This window comes from Lemur catta, chromosome 9, assembly GCF_020740605.2.
Source record: "Lemur catta isolate mLemCat1 chromosome 9, mLemCat1.pri, whole genome shotgun sequence".
Classification (NCBI taxonomy): domain Eukaryota; kingdom Metazoa; phylum Chordata; class Mammalia; order Primates; family Lemuridae; genus Lemur; species Lemur catta.
The window spans coordinates 27,908,391-27,932,726 of NC_059136.1; the positions used below are offsets into that span (position 1 = coordinate 27,908,391).

The window sequence follows — 24,336 nt, forward strand, 5'->3', positions numbered from 1 at the left end:
CTCAATAAAGCTGCTAAAAATAAAAACAAATTTTAAAAGGAACAGGTAACAGGACTCCCATAGGAAGCTAAAGGAGGGAGCAATAGTATGTCTAGAGTTTTAGGGAATCAAGTGAGAAACTCTGGATCCAAGGCAGGTCCCAAGGAGCTAGACAGGGGAACATTCATGATGCCCATGCTAGAGTGCCCTGTCAGCTACCTGAGCTATCCTTGCTTTGCTGATTCACTTTTTATATACTTCCTTCCTTCTCCCAGTCCCAAATAGTTGGCTTTCTCTCCATGTCCCAGAACAAATCTCAAAAGAAGAGAATCAGTTTGGTTAGGACAAAGATGAGCATCTATATTTGAGCAGAGATTTCAGCAACAACCACGTCAAAGGTCAAAAGGTCAGTTCCTCAGGACAGTCTGAGTTCTGCCTCTCTCCCCATCTCCTCCTTCCCTCCTCCATGTCTCCACCTCCTACACTCTGCTTCACCTCCTTTCCTTCATTGTAACTATCTTTGCTGAGAACTTCTTTGTCACCTGTGGCATTCCTGAATCAGTCTGTATGGATTGATTTTTCTCCTCATATGTGGTGTATTTTCCTGCATCTCTGTATGCCTACTAGTTTTTGATTCAATGCTAGGCATCGTGATTTTACCTTTTTTCAATGCTGGATATGTGTGTGTGCATGCATGAGTGTATGTGTTTGAGCTTTGTTATGGGATGCAGTTATTTGGAATCTGTGTGATCTTTCCAAGGCTTGCTTTTTAAGGTTTGTTAGGTGAGGTCAGAGCAGCCTTTACTCTAGGGCTAATTTTACCCAACCATTGAGACAATGTTCTTCTGAGTTCCCTGTTCAGTGTCCCCTGAATTCTGAGGTTTTTCCATTCTGGTTTGTAGATACATCAAGTATTCTCAGTCCTACGTGAGCTCTGGGGATTGTTCCCTTGGCTCTACTTCCCAGTACTCTGTCCTGGGAACTCTAGCCCCCTTGGACTCCCTGAACTCTGCTTTCCATCTTCTCAAATCAGAGAGTCTTCTAGGATTTTCCTGAGTTTCACCTTCCTGCAGCACAGCCCGGAAACTCCCTCCAGGCAGTATATGAGAACAAACAGCAGTAGGGCTCACTTCATTGTTAGTCTATGCAGCCTGATGCCCAGTCTGAAAAACATTGTTTCACATATTTTATCTGCTATTACAGGTGGGTGAGCAAATGTGGTCTCTGTTTCTCTGTATTAGCTGAAGCAGTAGTCTCTCTCCTCCCCATCTTCCTTTTTAGATGGAACTTTTGAACATTTCTATGTGTGCAGTTACTTGCTGTCATTTGATTTCCTATTTCCTTGTAAACCATTAGCTGAAACACAGGACTTGAAACAGGTTTCTTTGAGAGTCCTGTGTGGTATAGCTGTTTTTAATTTCATCATCACTGCCGGCACCATCATCATCCTCTTCCTCCTCCTCATCGTTATCATTGATACTAAGGACTTACAATGTGCTAGATATACTTCTAGGCTCTTTACATCTATTTACTCATTTAACTAAAATGACAACTTATGAGGCAGATTATTAATAATCTCACGTTTAAGAAGAAGAAAGTGAGGCACAGAAAGCTCAAGGAAGCAGCTCGTGAGCAGCAACCTAGAACGCAAACCCAGGCAGCTCCAGCACCTTCAGGCTCAACAACTGTGCCATTTGCCTTTCACACGCAGTTGGCAGTTGATCACAGCCGGACCTGTCCAGGCAGTCCCAGAGGAGAGAGTGGCACTTCAGAAGCGGATTGGAGTGACGTTTGAATTACACTTGCCTAGGGCTCTGAAGGAAACAACGGGTCTGTTCCAGACTCCAGGCTAGAAGGATGTGCCAACCATGGGTAGAGGCTCCTGTCATAATATTGTCCCCTGTAGGCAACCCAAGCATTTCAGATTGCGTACCTGCTTTAGTAGCTCCAGGATGTGCTGTGGATGCTGGATCCAGACTGCTTATGTTCTACTCTTGACTCTGCCACTCTCTGTGCACAAGAATGTGCACGTGTGCATGTGGCAGGGAGGGGATTTAAGGCAAGTCAATTACCCTCTGGGTGGCTGAGTTAAACTCATTATAAAATAGAAATAATATTAATAAGGACAATTCATAGGTTGGGGTAAGAAGTAAATCAGTTAACGTATTAAAACACAGAAGGTAGTGCAGGGCACAAGAGCAGCCTTCCCTAAGCTGTTATCTTTGAATAGTTTCTATTAACTGCTTATGCCAAGCACATGGGTGTCCATCTCTGTGTCCACCAAGTATGAGTTCTCCTAGAGGCAGAGCAGCCAGGTAGAACACCCTGGCAGCAATCTAAGAGAGAACCTGCTGCCTGCTAATGACAACAGGAAACTGAGGAAAGAAGTAAAGAGTCACTTAAGAGGGAGAATAAATAGGTCTGGGTGAAGGAGACAGAAAACTCAAGGATAATTCTGATTTTCTGTTTATGCTAATTAGGGAATAGTATGGTCTTTACCATTTGTCGTCTGAAATCATGCTCCTTTGGTATTTTCTCAATTTGCATCTCAAATATTTATCCAGACTTTCTGGTCCTTACTCTGTACAATTACTGAGTGGTCTTCCTGAACTTGTGGGGGTTCTGGGCACCATCTGGTACCCAGTGGATTTTTGTAAAATGACTAAAAGCAGAAAATCAATTTCTGTGATGAAAGTGGCCAGGCACAGGTTCCAGGTTTAGCAATTCTAGGCGTTACAAGAGAGCTGGGAATAGGGATCCTTTCCCTAAAATATCAGCCTCTTCTCCCCATAAGTGTCCTCTTTTCTCCCTGAAAAACAAGCAGGACCAAAGGAGCGTTCCAAACCCCAGACTTTCCATCTCCCACGTCATACATAATTGAATATATTTGATAGTTTCTATCATCTTGAAAAATCACTTTTCAAATATTGAAATAATAAAAGATCCATCTAGGAACAGTACTGTAGATATTACCTTCTGTTCCCATGGAGACCAGATTACTAGTGTTCAGCTGTGTGATTCTTAATGACAGTTGCAGATACAACTCATGCTGGGTTAGCCTCGTCAGTAAACATGTGATATTCATCATCACCTGCAAATATGTTCGACTCATTTTAACTTATATTTATTGTTGGGATTTTATAAATGGTTTTCTTTTCTAGTTTGGTTCAATTTAATTTTCTTTAAGGCAGATTACCAGTGAAGGTAAGCATTTTCTTGGTTGTGTTGTCTATTCATAAATTGTGTGTGTGTGTGTGTGTGTGTGTGTGTGTGTGTGTGTGTGTTGGGGGGAGCGGGGCACTGAACAAGGTCTCTAGAGTGTAAACTCAGTGGCCGTAGTACACCTTGGGAAGCAAGAAATCTAGTACCCAGGAAAAACAAAAGGAGAAGGGAAATTTATTGAGCAACTACTCTGTGCTATACACAGTGTTCAGTTTTTGCAAACGTGATCTCTTCTGACTTTTCTAATATCCATGTACATTTCTAAGTATGAGCCCCACTCTCTAGAAGAGAAAATAAAGGATCCGAGAAGCCAGGCATCTTTTCTAAGAGCAGTTATCTGAGTTCAAATTCTAACCCACCTCTACAGCTCTGAAGTGTTTGTGCTCCTGTGTATGTTGCACTAAATTAATTTGTGATTGTGAGCAGAATATATTGCTGGTCCCCTGGGATCTCTATGGTCGTTCTCATGGTTAATATATTCAGAGTGACTGACACATGATAAATATCAAATGAATGATAGCTTTCTTCTCCTTTTTCCTTCTCCTGCTTTTAGTTTTTCTCATTATTTTTAGTTATAGCTATAATTAAAAGCAATAGAAATAGGATTATAATCTTTTCTCATGTGCACAAACAGTTTTGGTTAATTTAAGCACTAGATTTACATGGATGCAGTTTTTATTTCCCCCCAAAGTCTCATTGCACACATACTTGGAAGTAATCTGAGTTATCATGTTTCCATAAATAATAAATTTCCACCCATTAAAGTTTATCCGTTATACTTAGCATGAAGAGGTGGAAGTTAAATATGACATCCTTTAATAGTCTCGTTGTTTGGAAGACAGAGGTAATTTTTTATATAGAAATTAGAATTCCTTAAATGTAAAAGCTTGCCTAGAAGAAGCCCTCAAGTTTCTTATCTTCTTCCCAGGTCTGTTTCACAGTAACATTCAACTTCTTCTCTTTTCCCATTTTATCCCCGTCTCTACAAAAGCTCCGTGAAGGAAGGGACTAGGTATTTCTTGAACACTGATGTATCTCCAGTGCCTCAGACATAGGAAGAAACTCACTGAATATTAAGAAATGCATGAGAAAACAAATGAATAACTTCATGAAGACAGCTAGAGGCAAGGTGGTTTTTATTGTCATTTTACAGCTGACAGTGTTGGAATTCCAAATCAGTTCTTCTAACTCAAGCTAAGAATTCTTTGAACTATACCATTTTGTTGTCCAGGTATGACTATCCAGAAATATGTCAACAATTCTAGTCTTAAGCACATTCTTCAATTTAGTTACCATTTACATAAACATTGGTTGTGGATAAGATTTCCGGACTCTTGACCTCAGTGGGCATGTTTGTCAGGTGCTATATGAAGACAAGGATGATGATGATGATGTTGACCATGTTGATGACAGCCAACACTTACATATATTATCTCATTATCCGTCACAACAACTATGAGACTACTATTATCATCCTATCATATGCATCAGGAAACTGAGATAACAAGTTATTTGTCCAAGTTCAGACACCAGTAAAGGGAAGAAGCTGGTAGACTCCATAGCTCAAGGGCCTGGGAAAGCTCTGCAGCCTACTGGTTATGTGTCCTCATGCCTCAATTCCTCCCTTTATAACATGGTCAGGATTGTAGCTATCTTCCAAGGGCATGACATATGTTATGTGAATATGCTTATTGCAGAGACCACCGGGCCAAAGCTTCCTGTGAATGAATCAGAACTTAGGGACCAGATTTTCACTCTCCAACATGCCTTCCATCACTAGCTGTTTAGCTTGATATAGAAACAGCTATGCTTTCTAAGTGCTCTTATTTATAAACACATCACAGGACACTGAGTATTTATTTCTCAAATGAATGACAAAAGCAGAACATCAGAAAAATTATTTTTTAGAGATTTCCCTTGGCCATCTTTTTTCCTTTTCAGAATGAACGTCACTTGCTCAGAGGAGCTTTACCTGACAACCCTTACCTTCATCCTTTTCCGTTAACCCTTAGTGCACTGCACATATCACTGCAGATGGTTGCCTTCGTGCTATAACCCTCATCGCCCATGCAAGCACCTGGTGCTCAATAAATATCATGTGTATGAATTTCATTAAAACTATTCTGAAAAATTATTATCTCAAAATGGATCAGATATGTCCTCTTTTATCTAACCACTCCTTCCAATGGTTGTAAATCTTGTTGGTAGTGTCTTCATAGAAACTTTTGTCATAATCATTTAGATTTTAATTGGCAACCAGCAACTTGCTGCCTCCATTCCAATCCAGATCCCCCCTTCCTGGAGTAGATATGACAAGGAAACCCTCTTGGAACCAAGCCTTCGGATTTTTCCAGTTATAGACAGTCTCCTTGTCTGTAGTCTCCTTGTCTGCTACTAACATAGTCTGCTCCGGTATTTATTATTGGAAATTAATCTTATTCCTCACTGACATCTGCTGCCCCCTCTGCCTCACTGGCTACTTTCTCTGGGTAGGTCAGAGAATCCTATTTCATACTGATCTCATTCTCTTTCACAAGAGAACTTTCAAAAAAATCAATGCTTGCTCATGGCTGCCAGAATGTCTGCTGAGGGCTTTGGGGAATACTCTAACCTTCACTTGGCATCACCTCTAGGATGTGAGCCACTCATGGGGGGCAGGCAGGGTGGGGAGAGTGGGAAGCCCACCCCAACTTCCCAAGGTGACTTACTTGCACTTAGAATTATCATTGATGCATCAAATAATGCAACATGATTTTGGGGTTCTAAAGTGTTCTGTCTGTCCCAAAACACTTCCACCCTCTTGTTTCATTTAGTATTTATGACCATACGTCTGCAATTTGTTAAACTCTATCAAAGAATGAGAGCCCGAGGCCCAGAAAGTGGATGTGACTTGGCTAGGCTTGTGCCTGGTAAAAGTTAGATGCTGAATTTAAGGCTCCAAGTTTACTGTTCTGTTTGCTACATAACAGTTGTCTCCAGCGATCATAGCAATGAATTTATATAGGGATAAGGGATATATTCCCATGGCTAATATCCAGATCAAAGTCCATACTTTCAATTAACTAATAGAATAATATTAGATATTTTTATTTTTTTAGCTTTTACTGTATTATAGCCCCCATAGTAAGCCTTTCACACACTATCTGATTTACTCTTCAGGAGCCTTTACAGGAAGCTATTAGTATTAATAATTACCTCCTTTTATAGGTAAGGAAACTGATGCGTGGAGAGATAAGTAACTGGCTCCAGATCTGGTAGATTGTGAATGATGGTGATTTGAGCCCAGGCTGATAGACTCTAGATATTTAATCTTAACCTTCATATCTAATCAGCCGGGGTTGTCTTCCTGGGACCTAAAACTGTTTTTATCTGTGTTGTTTATTAAGTCACTAGAAACCTCAGAATCATCCTCGATCCCTTCTTTCTCACATCCAGTTCAGAGACTGATTCCTGTAAACTCTAAGTATCTTTGCTTTTGTGCCTTTTCTCCTCTCTCTTCTGCTGCCTGAACTCATAAGTTCTAATCTAATTGCTTCTTATCTAGACCATGCACAGATTCCCAGCTCAACTTTTCTTCTGATACTCTTCACTCTCCTCCATCTCTGCCTAAGGCTAATTTGAGGTGATGAATGCTGAATTCATCATCATGACAAATGAGAGACCTTCATACTTCCTTATGCTTCTAAGTCTAAACTTATCTTAAACCTTATCTCCATATGTACTTTCTGTGAAAATCCCATCGATTTTATTTTTCATTTCTCCAAAAGTTTTTTTTTTTTTTTTTAACCTGTGTCTTCACCAATGTGCCTAGAATTTTCTTCCTTCTGCCCTTATCTGGCTATTTATTTTAAACAGTGGAGTCCCTTTTTACATGGCATTTTTCTTGACTGAACCCAGAATGATACATTTGTGCTGTAATAGCATTTGCGTGTAAATTTATCATAGCACTTACTAAGCTGGACTGAAATCATTCATCTATGTGCTGTCTCACATCTTAGCTTACAAGGGTCTTGAATGCAGAAGTCATGTACAAATAATCTTTTCATTTCCTAACAGAGCTCTGCTTGGTGTTTAGGCCAGAAACAACACCCAAGAACTGATTCTTGAATAAATGCATATGTGTACCATGCTAAGCATGCTATGTGTGTATGTTCTACTTAATTCTAAAATGTAGCTATTCATAATAATGTTAACCGTAATTAGGATTGAAAACATCTAAAACTCTTTTTGATAGAAATATCTCTTGCCTTGGTGTAGAACTAGTAATAAAAGCAGCATTTGAGTCAGGGAGATGGCAGAGCAGTTCCCAAGAGAAGAGAAACTTTAATTTACTGGGATGTCTGTTGAGAAACAGCGTGAGGATATCACCTGGCAGCCCGTAACATGGATTTGGTAAGGTGAATGCATAGAATATAGATGCAGTTAGGTTAGGATCAGAGACTGGTTTCAGGGATAAAGCAAGCTGGTTCCAGGGAAATTAAAGGCAGAGCAATGACAAGCCACAGGAATGACGACTGGGTTTCAGTCCCTTGGTTTAGAAGGGCCTCCACAATGAGGCATCTAGAGCACCATGTAGGACCCACATGAAAAGTTACTGTGAGTCCGGTTGAGAACAGACTTCCAGCCACAAATCTCCATGGCTACAGAAGCACTCATATTGCTCAGTCCCTCCTGTTTATTATGAGTGCCTACTTAAACCTGGCCTCTAAGTGGGTTCCAGCCCAGTGGAGCTTGACAGTTGCTCTCTACTCCTGAGTGAGTTGGTTGGACCCCCTCTCCCTTTATACGCTTTCCAGGCCATTTCCATGTATTTTATCCTCTTGCACCCTTATATTGTTTAAATCCACAAAGAGAAACTTGCAAGGGAGATAAACTTCCTCCACATTTGATCCTTAACAAGCTCTAAAGTCCAATCTCCAAAAGATACTCTGCCAGATCTGAGAGTCGAGTCTCAAAACAATCAAAGACATCAAGTAAAACAGAAAGGAATTACAACAAACTGAAAACAGCACATGGAATCTAACCGTCCTCTCCCGTCCCTCCATCTGTCTGTCTCTTGTAACTCTTGAGTGCGATCTAGTTATGAGGGAAAATGATGCTGTTGACATTATAATGGTATTAATAAAAATAATAGAATTAACTGGAATAATGATAATTATTATTAATTCATGGTGGTTACTCTTTATGGAGTGGTCATATGGTATACTTAAAACATACCAGGCATTTGATTTATTATACAAATTAATCCTTTCAACAATCTTATACAGTAGGTGATATCTCATTCCAAAATTGTTTTTCATAGAGGGATGCAGCATTTTGACGTGAGGAGTGGTGCTCTAAGGAATCATGTTTCAGAGTTTACAATTTGCAAAACCAGTATTTGAATCTAGGTTGACCCTGTGGGTGGAGCTTGTACTCATTCTACTCAACACACAATGTCTCACATTTTTTTTTTTTGAGACAGAGTCTCACTCTGTTGCCCGGGCTAGAGTGAGTGCCGTGGCGTCAGCCTAGCTCACAGCAACCTCAAACTCCTGGGCTTAAGCGATCCTCCTGCCTCAGTCTCCCGGGTAGCTGGGACTACAGGCCTGCGCCACCATGCCCGGCTAATTTTTTCTATATATATTTTTTACTTGGCGAGATAATTTCTTTCTATTTTTAGTAGAGACAGGGTCTCACTCTTGCTCAGGCTGGTCTCGAACTCCTGACCTTGAGCAATCCACCTGCCTCAGCCTCCCAGAGTGCTAGGATTACAGGCGTGAGCCACCGCGCCCGGCTCACATTTTTAAAATATCACAGGAAATGATTGTTTGGTCATTTTTTAAGAAACACATATAAAGCTGATTAAATTGGAGAATAGTATTTTTTTTCTTTAAAATGAGACCTTCCTTCAAGCCAGACTGTAAAAATAAAAGACATTCATCAGAAAGGTGTTTGCGGTTTTATGATGATCTGACAACTAAATTGCTTGTTCAGTTTGAGTTGTGTAATGTTATTCTCAATTAGATTAAATATTAAGAATCCAATTTGCAAACTGCTAACAAAATTGCTGAACATTGCACACAGTCAGGGGAATTGCTTTTAATGAGGAACAAATGGAAGTAAAATACTAGAAAATGAAAGTGCCAAAGCTGTAAATGTTTTAATAGATAGATTCAGCATTTTCAAATGTAGACTGTTAAGTATTTTCTACACTGGAATATGATGTATTGACTTTGGTTACCTTAATTAAAGAATTTGCTGTCTGCAGAGTCATTGTTAATAGATCCAGTTGTGAAATGGCCTCTGCATATCACTTGCAGGCTCTGTCTGCAATACTGAAAAGCAGAGAGGAAGCTGTGTCTGGAAGAGTACAGGGAAAAGGGGTTCCGTTCTCCCCTACTTCCTTCCTGTGCCTCAGTCTCTTCAGTGCAGGGAAAGGGGAGCGACATTTGTCAGGGTGGACAAGTAGGGTACCAGCTGATAGCCAGCACCATCACTCTACCTGCCGAGACCTCTAAAGTGTCCCTCTTGATACTTTAGAACTCCATCCGAGGGCCATCTCCCCCAAGTCCCTGCAATCTGGGTCACATGCCTTTCTTGTCTGCCTGCATTCTACAAATACCTTATTCTCTGCTGGATGCTCCTCCTTTCCAGCTCTCTTTTAAGCATCTTTCTCACATTATCTGTTTTTGTTGTGCCTCACCACATTGTTTTCAGGTGACAGTTACTATCACTGCTATTTTATAGTAAGATAATAAATGATTGCAGATATGCTGCATATAGATACATGGCCGTATGCCATGTAGACAGTGCTCACAGTGTTTGACAGAGTATTAGCAAGTAATAAGCAGTCAATACATGCAGACCAGCATTAACAATACATCAAAGGCCCTAGCCTCAATTAAGACATGTTCCAATGCAAGATAAATACTGTCACATCAGTAACCATGTGTTTAACCACTTGATCTTAAACCCTATACAAATGCAACTACTAAAACTGTACAGTGATATTTGAATACAATTTGGTTGTCTGCATGATAAAATTTTACTTAAAACGGGTTCAGATTATTTTGGGCCTATTAATTTTGATAAATATTTTTGTAGGAAACTCTTGATTCCTGACACTGTCTGAGAGATCTCCCACTATGTCTCTGCATCTATAAAATGAGGCTAATAATGATACATACCTTACAGAGTCGATCTAAAAGCCATAAATAAACTATTACTTCTTATGCAAATACTATTATTTTGGTTTTTGTGATTGTCATAGTTATTTGAATTAAAGCCAGACATACTTTGAGCTGGTTTTCTATAGCACTAAACATTCTATTATGACAAGGTTTACAAAGTGGTCTCCCATGTTCCTTAGTAATCCCTCAGAATAATAATCCCTCAGATCTGTTTTCTGCTGGCCCCAAGAGGGAGACGCCATTACACTGAGCATCTTCTGTAGAGAGACAGGGGTTGGTCGTGCTTAGGAGCATGGGCTGTGGGGTCAGGCATGCCTCATTCAAGTGACAGCCATACTCCATACTGATTGTCCAATTTTGACACCTACAGGCCACCTCTACTCCCCCACCCCACATTGGACCTAGTTCTGGGTGCCATGAGGCTCAGACATATGGGTTTATGAGGAGCCACCTGGGTGTGTGTGTGCTTGACATGGAACATAGACATGTTTTCAGTATTGACCTGCTCTGGGCTACTTTCCAGGTTCCCTGTAGAGGGACCATACTTAGGAAGCCCATCAAGAGTACCAAGGGGAAAGACAAAGACCAAATTCATACAAGCAGCCTCAGAACTCACAATAAGAGAGTAATTCCAGATACTGACTCTTGGCCTGGCCCAGCATTAGTTGAAGGAATGTAATATCTTTATAAGTAAAATCACAAAAGCATAACATTTTGAATCTTTAAAGCACCATAGTGAACCTTGGCCACTTTTAAAGTAGAAACGGATGCAATGGTCACAGTGTCCTAAGGCGCTGAGACTGACAGCTCACTCTGCAGACACCTCTAAGCTTATCCTCTTGGAACTAGCTTCTTGGAGATGGTTGTAATGACTGTTTGGCCTTTCACAGACCACGTGATTAATGCTGTTTATCTGATGGCCATTTCACTTTACTCCTACTGTTTTCATTATCTCTATTCTCACTGTCTTGCCCTCAGTTGAGAAGATACCATTCAATGTAGGGGCTTTGATTCTGGTGAATTCAGAATAGTAGTATGTGGGATTTGAGCCAGGTGGTGCTGTTTAGGAATTCTAGACTTGTCTCTTAGCGTTGTGGCACCATTCATGTAACCCCTCAGGGGCCATTCCACTTTGTACACTTGCATCATGATTCCAACATTTTTAAGGGGTTGAAGGACCAGCAGCTGTGACCTGCAGGAAGCCAGAGTCACAGAGGAAAGCCTGGACACCTTCCCACTCTGTCCTGCCCTCCTGTCCTTGACAGACACCCTGACATGTTCCACACGGTGCTGATGTGTCTCTGGGGTCCTGGGAATTGATTCTTGACTGACATGCTATGCCTGGTCCTCTGTGACCTTACTCTAGCCTGTCTGTCTAGTTTCATCTCCTGGACCCATTTACTTTAGCAGCACATAGCTGATTATATTTCCCTGCACTTTGTCCTTTTATTCTCACCCTGTGCCTTTGTTTATGATGGTTTCTGTTCATAGCATGCTCATCCTTTGTCCTTTATGTACCTACCTAACCCTTGAAGATTCAACTGCCACATCACCTCTTCCAGGAATCCTTCCCTACCCTCAAACTCTAGATAGTTTTGTGCATCCCGTCCACACTCAGAGTATCCTGAGGTATCTTTTAGTATGACACTCACTTGTCATATAGCACTGCAGTTATGTGCTTGGGTCCCTGGTTCCTCCAACTTGAGTACATTCTCCTCCAGGCAAACCTCTGGAGCTCAAGTGCTTGCCACCATGATGGGCACACAGGGAAACACCAAATAAAGAGCAATTAGGGTTATGATAATAAATGGAACTGGTTTGACTCCACCGCCTTGCTGACAAACACAAAGAAACCCAATCATAATACTTCTAATATGAAAATATAGTTCTCTAAAGTCAAGCAGATTAATAGCAACAACTTCTGCATTCATACAAAATGCATCATTGGTATTAGGGCAATGTATAAGGTGGTTATGAATTATTCATGGACAATATATCAATGTATCTAATTACTAGTGAGTTATTATTTCTGTAAAGTTCTAAATAAGTTGAAATCTCTCGGTGTTGTAAGACTTGACCGATTCAGTAAAGAAAAGGTCATCACTTAAGGACAGCGGTGCAAGGATTCATGTCTTCCACTACCAATGATAATCACAGGAACACTAGTATTTTTTGTCCTTTGTGGATAGCAAAGAGCTGTTCCCCTTTACCTTCGCTCTTGCCCTCTGAGGGCAGCGAAGGCCCGGTCCGAGGTGCTAGCGCAGCCTCTGTCCATGGTGATAGCAAAGCTTAGATTTGACTCCTCGGCCCCAGGCCTCGCCTCTAATTTCCCATCTGCTGATATTTTTATGGAACCTTCTTGCTTCCCTCCATACAAGTTTAAAAAATCAAATGATTTTGGAATAAGCTGGATCACAAAGCATCTTTTAGAAGTTGCTGTTTACAACAGGCTTATAAACAGAAAAGGAAACAATATTTAGGAGTCAGAAATGAAAACAATGAGCAACAAAGATGGTTGAGGTCTGATCTTCAGCCAAATAATTGGCACTTGCCTTCTGGATAAGGACAGAAAAGCTCCACCCTCAAGGGGTATTAGTTTAGTCCAGTGATTTTTGTACTTTTTCTTTTTATAAGTGAGGATTTTTTTTTTCCAAACAAATTCCTATGCAGAACCCAGCACATAAAACTGCTATGAACAAAAAGCTATGTTGAAGTGGGACCCCCACCCACTGGTCTATTCCAACCCTCTCCCCAACACTGACCAACTGTCCTGCATGCCACCCTCATTCCTGAGCACCCCAGGTGACACGGCCCTTCTGTGGCCATCTGTCCACAGTGCAGCAGTGATAACATTAATGATCTTGTCATCATAGAGCACATCTGCTATTGGACGTGAAGGGGAACTGATAAACAATACCTTCTTTTCCCCAAATGAGTGCCGAGACAATTGGATAAAACAAATTGGAGATTTTGTTTACATTTTTTGGCAAGGTAGAGGGTGAATATATGAACAGTGAGCTCTAGAATTAACTACTTACCTACCCAGGCCCAGTAGTGTGAGACAGCTGCAGGCCTCCCTTGCAGGACTCCACGACCAGGCTCCCCCAGGGCTAAGGGTGATGGAGATTATTGTCTCTGAGGACAGAACAAAGCAGAGCATGTTTCTTATCCAAAACTCACCATTTGGCCAGCAAGTGGGCAGAGACAGGCCAGGACTATAATGGTAAGGGAAGTCCCTCCATTTTGAAGCCACCTTAAGAATGGAAAATTCACATTCTCTGCCACGACATGCGCCCTCCTACAGCTCCCACTCATTGTCTCTGGCACACTCAGTGGGACCTTATGTAGTTAAGCTCTTCACAGTAGCCTTTTGAGAGCTGGAGACATCTCTCAAGCTTCCCTGAGACCCTCCTCTTGTTTCAGTCAACCACATGGAGTGATTGCCAACTACATGAATGTATCTGGGAGTAGAAACTGAGTAATAATCTCTCCCTGATTTCCAGGAGGGGCACACTGGTACCACAAACTCATAGAGGGAGAAAACACAAAACCAAGATTACTGTCTCCACGTCCAGAGCCATACAGATCTCCCTGTGATCACTCAATAGTCACTTGCATGATCCTTCGATGCTGAAGCTACATGTAGGTGGAGGGCAGCAGGTGTACACATGTGGGATGGAGCAGATGTCTGGGTCAGGACAGGACCCAGACCCAGGACTCCCAACTCCTCCCCGACCCCCACAGCTACCCCGCAGTCCCAGCCTGGCAGCTCTTGCTTCCTTTTTCTCCTGCTAAATAAACTCTCTGGGATGTCAGTGGGGGGTAACAGGTGTAACTTTGAATCCAATAATATTAATATGAAAAATCATTTGTGATTTTTATATTTTAAATTGAGGGGTGGGGTGTTTGCAAGAAATACTTGTAGTTCAGCTCATAGTTAGTCACCACAACCCAGAGTACTGGGACACAACATTTAGGACTCACCAACTAAAACCTCACCGATTTGTGGCTGGCAGAGAAGGTGATGAAGGGCCAGAAGGTAAAGTGATTTTCCTGGATCACAGCTAGCTAGCAGCAAAGCTGCAGCTAGCACAGGGGCTTTGATTCTCTTTGCGATGTATGAAGCAGGATTCCTTTTGAAGCCTGGGCCCTTGACCTGAGTTAGAAGCTCGACTCAACTGCTTCCTGGGTGCGTGAACACAGGCAAACTATTTAAACTGCCGGAAGCTCAGTTCAAAAAGGAAGTTCAGCATCAAGATTGGAAGCGTGTGGGCTTCCAATGCCAGCGCATGTCTAAATTCCTGATCTGTTGCCTGCTTGTCATGAGACCTGCAAACAAGGGATTTGCCACTTTGAGGGTCAGTTTCCCACTCTACAAAATGGGTGCAGTGAAACAAATAGACTTATATCATGGGGTTGACATGAGAATTAAGTGATTAATACATGTAAAACACTTAATGCCTGGCATTTAATAGAGCCAAATAATGTTAACTATTTATTAATGCTTTTAAGATTAGTATTGTTTTCTTAATGGTAAAAATGAAACAATAATGTAAAACTCACTGAATTACCAAGAGGAGGAAGCCAGGGACTAAAAATAGTACCAGGCATACCAGCAGACACGTAACAAATGGTGCTACTATTAATAGCATTCTAGATTTTGAGGTCTGATAGAACTCACATGTCTTTTTCAAATAAACCTCTAGAATATTAAAAGCCAATTTCATTTACGTATTCACTCATAACTGTAACACAAACAATGTATTGATACTTCTTAACAACTCTATCTCTTGCTTTTATGGGTATTTTTGAATTATTTTGAAAAGTTATCAATGTTTAGCACATGCCAAATAAAATTTAGATTACATGTATGTTCCATATAAAGTATAGGTATATTTATATAGGACATATATATCTATAGCATGATTATTATAGTAATCTAGGAAATCCTAATCCAAATCCCCAAATCATGTGAAAGTCCCACAGTTTTAAAGTAGGGGGACGTGAGGCTATGTTGGACATAAAGGCCAGGACTGTGTCCATCAAGTCTGTATTGTCATGACGATACGGTGACCTGTAGCAGAGGCTACAACTCACTCCTTCATCCACTCATTCTCTGTGTATTCAGTGAATATCTATGTGCCAGTGTTTCAGGTTCAAAGACAAATAACACTGTTTCTACCGTCTAAGTATTCAGAGAATGTTGGAAAGAGAAAGAGGGAGAATCATAATTGGTCTAATAAAGTATGCATGAGGAACCACAGAGGGGGTGGTGGTTGGAGAATCTCACAGAGGAGACAGCATTTGATGTGCATCTTGGTGGTGACTAGGGGTTAATTCAGAAAGGCTGGGAAAAGGACATTTAAGACAGCAAGGGACAGGCCCTCAAGAGGAAATGTACCTGGAGGGAAACAGTTGAATCTGGAAATGTGGTCAGGGCTTAAGGTGGAAAGGCCTTGAATGCCACACAAAGGGGTTTGAACTTTATCTTATAGACAGTGAATAATGACATGAACTGACTTGCACAGACTGGTGCTGTAGGTAGAAGCTAAGACCAGAGCAGTGAGACTCATAAGATGGATGTTTTTAATAATTCAAGTAAGCCATGTAGACAACTCAAACTGTGGCACGGATCAGAGAATGCTAGAGGGAGAACCTTCAAACTATAACAGATTTTTGAGGTAAGAAAGAATTCTGGGGCCTTGGGGAACTCCCTGGCTTTACTGGGTGTTGGGCAAAATGGGTCCCATTAAGGAAGACTAGAGGAAAGAGACGGATCTGGTGAGGGGGCGGTGATGAGCTCTGTTTGACGTGGCTTTATGACAACTAGGCAAGCTATCCAATCAGAAGTTTGGAATGCAGAGATCTGGATCCCAGGGAAGGAATTAAAGTAGAGGTGTAGATTTGAGAGGCATTTATATAAAGGTCAGAGTTGATAACAAGCTTAGCTATTCTGATTTTTATATACTCTGTTAAGTAATAAATGAGATAAAAATAAACTTCTTAACTAACATATTAAGTACTTAACTATAAACCCGGCACTCTCTTAAGCATTTTAACTTTATTGTTATCCTGACCGTCCACAACAGGAAACTGGCACTTCTAATGCAGAAGGATGGGCTCAGGCTTGTTGTTACGAAGGGACTAATCCATGAGCAAGGTGCAGGCATGTTTGACTCCAAAATCTGTGTTCAAAACCAAATCAGGCCTCTACAGAACTCCCAGTGAACTTTAACTCATTTTTAGGTCTCTAAGTGTGTATCACTGTTGAATCTTAAGCTACACAATCCATAGACGTGTTCACCGAGAGTGGCCTATGTAAGCAAACTTTCCTTTCAGTGCACACTGACTTGACACTGGGCCATTACATATGTCAGCATTTTACCTGAATGGCCTCATTTAATCTTGAGCAGTAACCCTGTGACACCAATTTTAGGACTATTCCCTCTTGACAGGTGATGTACCTGCAGCACCAGGGAGGGGGAAACCCTGCCCAAGGTGACATTGGTAGTGAGTAAAGAAGCAAGAACTCAAACTTGGGTTTGAGCCTCAACACTAATGCTGTTTGCCATGTAGTCCAAGCTCCAGACTGTACATTTAACCATAGAAATGTTTTCCCATTTACTCTGGACTGACTGCAGCCTCAGGAAGGGAGACACCTGTCTTCTGTCATGCACCTGCTCTGGGGTGAGCCCTGGCCAGGAACATTCCATGTGTGAGTTCGTGTGCAGCCTGACGGTCTGCCTGCCCTGCTGGATTCCTGCTTTAGTATTTAGGGTTTTCACTCCAGACTGCTGCAAGAGGGCTGCTGAAGTGCCCTTGCTTTGTGCTAGGGAGATTGTCACATAACTTTTCAATGCACTTCATGCAATTCTAATGGAAGTACATTGGCTCTTCTACCCTGACACAAGCTCTGCAGGCCTGGAAGCTGGCTAATGGGATTTTCTGTGGCATATCACTCATTTTTCAAAAGTCGTGCTGTAATTTATGAAGAATGGAGGTTTTCAATTTTGTTCTGTTTATAATAATCTCCAGCCACATCTATTTCAGTATTTCTATTTGGATTAGCATTTTGACTTCTTCTTATCTCAATAATCATATTGAATCAGCCTTATGAAGGTTCCCCAAGGTTTTCTTTATGTCTCTCTTGAAAAATCTAAACAATGTTTGGAGTCTAGTTTTAAAAGTCAAACTTAATAACAGACTTCATAGATCTCTTGCCCTCTTCGGTGGGCCTGGAAGCACTTTCAAAATGAGGCGATCGTGATGAGAAGACCGAGCTGTGGGTAGGTGTGGGCAGGTAGCTGGGGCAGAGGTGGGGTTCTCAGGGCTGCTGGAAGCTAACTGGGGCCTCATAGCTACCTTATGTGGTGCCTTTGTTAATCCCCTTCCCACTCTTATTCCTGCTTAGTCACAGCTAATGGAGACACTGCTGTACTTAAATTAATGCCTCTGTCAAGCAAGCGGGCCTTTGTCTTGCATCTGCTTTCTGCCGGGCACGATTTTCCGAGGCACGTGTGGCATACTGAGAAACGACTGCCTGGTGTCGGCTCCTGAGTTTTGAGAATCATGTCTGCTTCCGACAAGCAGAGAGTCCTTATATAAGTTACTCAGTACTTCGAGCCACAGTCTTTGATCTATGAAATGGAAATAAGAGCTTTTGTCATTTATTGTTTGGTGTGATCAGAAAGAACTCCAAGACATGAGAAGTGATGGAAACAAGGAGCAGATAAATGCCCAGAGCATCCTCCGACTTATAAGTATGTCTGTGTGTGTTTTCAGGGTGTGCGCACATACAGTAAGTGCACATGAACATACATAGGCACATATGCACGTGGTAGTATTTTAGAAGGGTCTACAAGAAATTATTAGACTCTAGGGAGTGGGACACTTTAAATTGTGTTTTCTTTGATGATAGTGAGATTTTATGTTTGTTAGTTTATTTTACTACATCTGTATTCTAGCTAAATGCAGTGGTTTCCTTCCTGCTCTGCAGGCCTGGATAGTCTGACATGCTCCCTGCTGTGCACTAGTTCTGCCAGTTTTTCTATACCTGTCTGTATTGGCTTGGCTGTATTCAATCTTAATATAATAGGTGATATGAGACATGGGAATAAATGGATCAGCCTCAATGCTGGGTGAACACAGATGTTATAGTTGGCTGAATTTTCTGGCTATGGAATCTTTTGATTCCAAACCTTGTTGAATGTCTTTCTTAAATTCAAATCAGAAGGGACCTTACAACCTTGTAATCCAAAGCCAGGTTTCAGGGCTGGGAAAAGTGAGGCCCTGGGGAGTAAAGTTGCTGCAGAGGGTCTCCCCAGTGGACTCTGTGGTGGGATGCCCAGACCCACCTTCAGGCCTGAACCACTCCCTCTTCACACTGCTGGGAATATCAGTGGCTGGCAGCAATCGGCCGAGTTTAGAGATTATCCTGTCTAGAGAGAGCTGCTCACCCAAGGTCAAACCTTCCCCATAAAGTAACTCACTTCCAGTACTGGTCAATGCCTGGGTACAAAGACCTGGCCCTTGACTGAGGCCAGCTGCTCTGCAGGTCCAGGGCTACCCATGGCATGGGCTGAGGTCTCTTTTGTGTCCGCATGACAATGCAATGCCACTCCTCTGTCCTGTCCCACTCCCCCACAGATGTTGCTCCTGAGAGCACACCACAGTGACCCTCTCATAGTCTCTTTCTAGGGACTATGCACCTAAGACAGTCTCAGAGCTAGGTGATCACAGATCTGAGACTCCCATTGAGGTTTCCTAAATTTTATCACTTTGTATCACACATGAGCAAATCATCCTAAGATGGTTAGTATCAGTATACTTATACCCATTGATGCCTGCTGACACGACACCATTGGGAGCTCGGATGAGGTGCAGATGTGTGTTGACCCCCAGCAGGCCTATTTTGCCCCCACTGGACCAATTCAGGCCTCTAAGATGACAGCAAAAAGAAAGGAAAGCAAACGGGGCAGGAGGCTGTCTCCATCACTGGAGATGTAGACTAACTCACACAAGCTGAGAGGGAGAAATTCCCGCATCTCCCCGCCCCAAGCAGGCCAGGCAAGGCAGCAGGCCCCAGGGACAGGAAGAGCCGTTGCTTCCTCCCATCTCAGCCATGTGAGCAGGAGATGCACAAACAGGTCCCAAGTCCTCTGGGTTTCCCAGCACATTTCTCAGGAACTCCCACCCTCTGTGCCCGGACCCTCTCCCACGGGACCCCTTTCTCTGCTTTCAGAACAGATCCCTCCTGAAGTTCCTCCCGGGATGCCCCTCTCTCTCGAGTCTGCAGGAAAGTCAACACTGTGCTGCTGCTTCCTTTTCATCATGCCTGGATCTCCAACGCAATTGTGGACTTAAATGTCCTTTCCTTGTTAGACAAACTACTTTGTAACTCTACCAGTTTAATCTGTCTTACATCTATTAATACAAACAAAATATCATGTGTGGAGCATCCCAACACTGCATGCTCACATTCAAAGTTCACTTTCAGCATTGATTACTTAACCTCATGACCTCTTCCTAGTTTACCACAGCACATTGTTTTTACTGTTTTTCAGCACTATGTATCATAAGGCATCCACCTGCTACAAGGGTCTTTCTAAATTCCTTATCTCCCTGTGAAAAGGGCCCACCTCCATTGTCCTATGGCCTCTTCTTAGAGTGCACCCTGCAGTGGTGGGGGAGAGGCTTTTAAGGGGGGCCGTTCAGTTGCCACTGACCTTTGAGGTCAGTGCCCTCATCCTCATCATTCACTATTATTATTGTTGTTGTTGTTATTGCTATTTTATCATTTTAATTTGAATGTGATACAACAAAGGTGAGGCAGAGTCCAATGTTTTTCCCACATGGAAGAATAAAAAAGAAATTCAAGCTCAGTTCTCTTTTCCTGGAATCTGTAACCACTTCCCAGTTTTCTCAGGACCAGGGCTGCTTCCTTCCCTGAACCGCCAAACGTTTTGTGAATGTTGCTGCAGGGTGAGTGGAGGGTACAGCCCTGGGTCAGGCGTGATGTTCCTCAGCGTTTGTTTCTGTCTAACCCCCGCAGGGGAGCTTCTACATCCCGTCGGAGAACTGCATGCAGCACGCACACAAGTGGCACCGAGACCTGTGCCTGCTGCTCCTGCGTGCCTACCGGGGACTCCGCCTCTACTTCCTGGTGATTATGAGAGATGTCCCGGAGCTGCCGCACACGGAGCTGGGTAAGGATGGGTGGGGGGGAAGCCCATCCCAGCACCTGCGGTATCCCCTCTGGCTAGGGATTGCCAAGTCCAGCATGCTTTTGTGGCACCGCAGTTCAGGTAGGTTTTGTCTGCGTTCTACGTTATTGTAGGAGGAGAGAATCTGGGAAGTGCAAATGCAGTGTGAAAAGACACGTTCATTCACTCAGGCATTCATCCAGCAGCCATTTATTGAATACCTGTTACACACCCGTACTCCCAATACATAATGTGAAGTCACTTTCTAGGGGAAAATGCTAGTATATAGCCTTTTATTAATTAGGCTATAATTATAAAATTGTAATTGTTTTACCAGAGTGTAAAACAATCCTCATAAAGAACTATATATATTCATATACCTATATATTTACATATGTATGTAATCTGGATGATTATGGAAACCTCTTAGTATCCATCCTATTTGGCTAGGTTACCTGAGGACTAATTGATTTTTGCACATGGATTTTCCAAAGATTAGATGTCATAGAGATCACTGGGCCAGAATCCCTCTCAATTGGCAGATGATGGAAGTGAAGTTCAGAGAGGTCAAATGGACTGTTTAGAGTCACACAGCAATGTGTGGCAGAACCCGGACAGGTCCCAGGGATCCTGTGCTGATCCCCCAGGGCAGGGTCCTTCATATCATGTCATTCTCAATCACAGCAGGTGAGGTATCATGGTTCTGCTCAAAGTCCCCTAATAAGAGCACTTTGCCTCCAGAACAGAGGTCATGTCCTCAGCCTGGTTTTCAAGATTAACACCAATTTCAACATCAGAATCTGATGCTGGGTACCTTCATTTCTCTGCCTAGACCCCAGACTTCACTGCTGAGATTTGGCTATGTCTATGGCCTGTACATTGCCCATTATTGCACTGAAACCATCACATGACTTGTCTGCATGCTTAGCTTCCCCTCTGGACTTGGGGGAAGCAGGGTGCCCTCGGATGCCTCATGCACTCTCCCTGGGATGTGGAGTGGTGGAGCAGGTGCAGGGACAGAGTTGCTGAATTGACATCTACAGCCATCTTACCATCAGCTTTATCAGCTCTAACGCCAAGTCCTATGCTCAGGCGCTACTCTGAATCCCAGGCAATTACTGAAATTTTTTCAGGTTCAAATCTTATGTATACAATAAACATAAGCACAGAATCAGAGCCAGTTTATATAGCTCAAAGGGAAGATGAAGATTGTTCAGTAGCAGTTGGACTCCTAATATAACTTTTTTTAATCCAGAGGAACTGAGTTAATTTGTTCACTCATGCATCATATTTTACTGAGCATCTTTTATGTGTCCGGCGTTGTGCACCGAGGAAGCACAGCTGTGATCACAACAACAGTCCGTTGTGTCTCCTGGGGTTCACAGACATGAGGACAACAGTCAGGTGAAGAGATGCACGCTAATTAGGTCAGCAGCTAGCATCCTACGTTGCTGAGGGGTCGTTTCCAGTCACCTGGGCAATAATGCCATAACTAAAACCCATGCCCCAGCCATGTTCAAATCACTGACCATGGCATCATGGAACTAGGGAAGATTTCAAACAGTCATGACTATGACCTTTATATCCCAAATGGCCAGAGGCCAAGAGCCAGTGAAGCTGAGAAGGAAGCTGAGCCCTGCCCTCCACGTCTCGGGGCTTCTGCATTTCCATTTGTAAGGTGGAAATGCAAATCCATGTCTCATACATGCTGCACATATATATGTCTGTGTGTGTACATGTGTATGCATGTACCTGCAGAAACAGAAATAAGTGTGGAATCTCTCTGGACCACACAAAATATTATATGAATGTGGGGATATACTGTTTCTCGTAAATGTATCCACGAGATGATGTTGGCCTTTAGTGCTCAGCCCCTGGCTCCAATCAGGCTTATTCTCCTTATAAGCATGATCTCTTTAGGAAATTAGAATATGTGTAAGGAGAGTCCTCGGCAGTTGTGTTTGTCTCTGTGTGACTTTGATGCCAATTTGAAACATATACTTTTTTCATTTAATTAGCAACTGCTGCATTTCCGTGTGTACATTAATTATATGGTTTTTTTTTTTTTGCTTCCTAGAGGCCCTTGCTGTTGAAGAAACACTTTCTCAGCTGTGCTCGGAGCTACAGGTAATTAGAGAACTGGCCCTGGGGTCTGAATGAATAGCAGTAGTTGTGCAAGATAAACATAGTTGCTTGCTTGCTATAGAAACCAGAGTTGAAAAGACACCACTTGTAACCTTTCTCTAGATCTCAAACTGAAGAAATGTTCTTAGATCTGTTACCCTATGTCATTAAGTGTCTATTAGTGTGTGCCTTGCCTGTGCCAGATGTTTTGGAAAATCTAAACAGGTTAACAGGTCTCTGTCTTCTTGAAGCTTGTACTACACTTGTGCATTTGCCCATCGTTCATCCATTATCCATCCATATTTGTTGACTAGTGACAATGGGCTTCTCCATGGGTGTGATAGGACCTTGCACCTGTGCTCAGGTGGCCTCGGACACGTCAAGGAGGCCAGAGTCAATGACGATGACAAAGACACAGCATGCATTTACCAAAAAAATTCATCAAATGTGTATTAAGAATATGTGCTCAAAAAATATTTGACAAGTGCATGGTATTATTTACAATTTCTGGAACATTTCACATCCTATTGTGTTGGATGGTCTGGGTGAGCACTGTTATCCCTGTATTAACGAGATACAAATTAAGATTGGAAGGAAGTCTGGTACCTTAGGGTGAGTGACACAGCTAACCAATGCTAGGAGCAGAACCCAAAACAACTGCCTCATCGCAAACTGACATCTCTGTCTTTTAAACCAGTGTTTCTCGACACTATGTGCACATTAGAATCACCCTTGGAACTTTGCAGGTCCACCTTTGCCTGGGCCTGGGCTTCTAGACAGCCTGAAAGAGAACATCTGGGCCAAGTAGTGGTGTTTTCATTCAAAGCTCCCAGATGAGCATTTTGTGCAGCCAAGTTCAAGGTTCCCTGCTTCAGAGCAAGTTACAAAGTTAGCAGAATTTGTGTCACAATGATGCAGAGGCAGAGAGGCTGTGGGGCACTGAGAGCAGCAGGGCTCTAGGAAGGGTCTGCAGGGGTGGGGGGGGCATTTGACATGAGCCTGGAAGATGGGGGCACTTGCTTGTAGGATAACAGGGAAATCACATTGCAAACACTGCTTATCATAACTGCAGGAGAGTAACACAGGAGTCGGTTTAGAGAGTACGTAAGGACCAGTAAGGCCTTAAAGTCCTCCTTGCCAGCAGCAGGGAGCTTACATGCTCTACACTGGTGCTGTTGGACCTGCACCAAGTGGACGGCCAAGAAGGCAGTGGGCCGCAAGGCTGCAGACAGCTATAGCTCTCTGTCCTTCCCCTGAGTGAGCCCCAAGGCTTCTCAGCCGCACTGGTCCAGGTTTGAATCCAGGCTGAGCCCTTCCTCCCAGCAGCTGCAGGACCCTGGGTGATGAACTCAGCCCTTAGGGCCTCCAGTTCCTTGTCTAGTGTTGGGGTTGTTGTGAGGGGACCACCAGGGAGCTCAGCTCATGGAAATTGCTCTGCATAGGTGGCCTCTCCCCCCAGGACTTGCCAGGCTGCCTCCTGTTCCATCCCCCGAAGGCCTGGTCAGAGCAGTGGGCCTGCGGGAGGCGCCCCTCAGCATCCCAAGGAAAAATTGCTTTAATCTGTGAATTATCAGAAATTTAGGTTTAGCGATTGAAGACAATATCAACAAGAAGAAGAAGGAATATGGTCAGCTTCC

At 42.8% G+C, this 24,336-nt stretch overlaps 1 protein-coding gene across 1 annotated transcript in view; it reads left to right on the forward strand.

The window, feature by feature from the left end:
* Window positions 1-24,336, forward strand: part of FAM135B (family with sequence similarity 135 member B) — a 180,894-nt gene that overhangs the window by 116,709 nt on the left and 39,849 nt on the right. Inside the window, exons 7-8 of the mRNA XM_045561074.1 lie at window positions 20,425-20,578; window positions 22,653-22,702. Coding sequence (XP_045417030.1) covers window positions 20,425-20,578; window positions 22,653-22,702 — 204 coding nt within the window. The remainder of the gene's footprint in view (window positions 1-20,424; window positions 20,579-22,652; window positions 22,703-24,336) is intronic.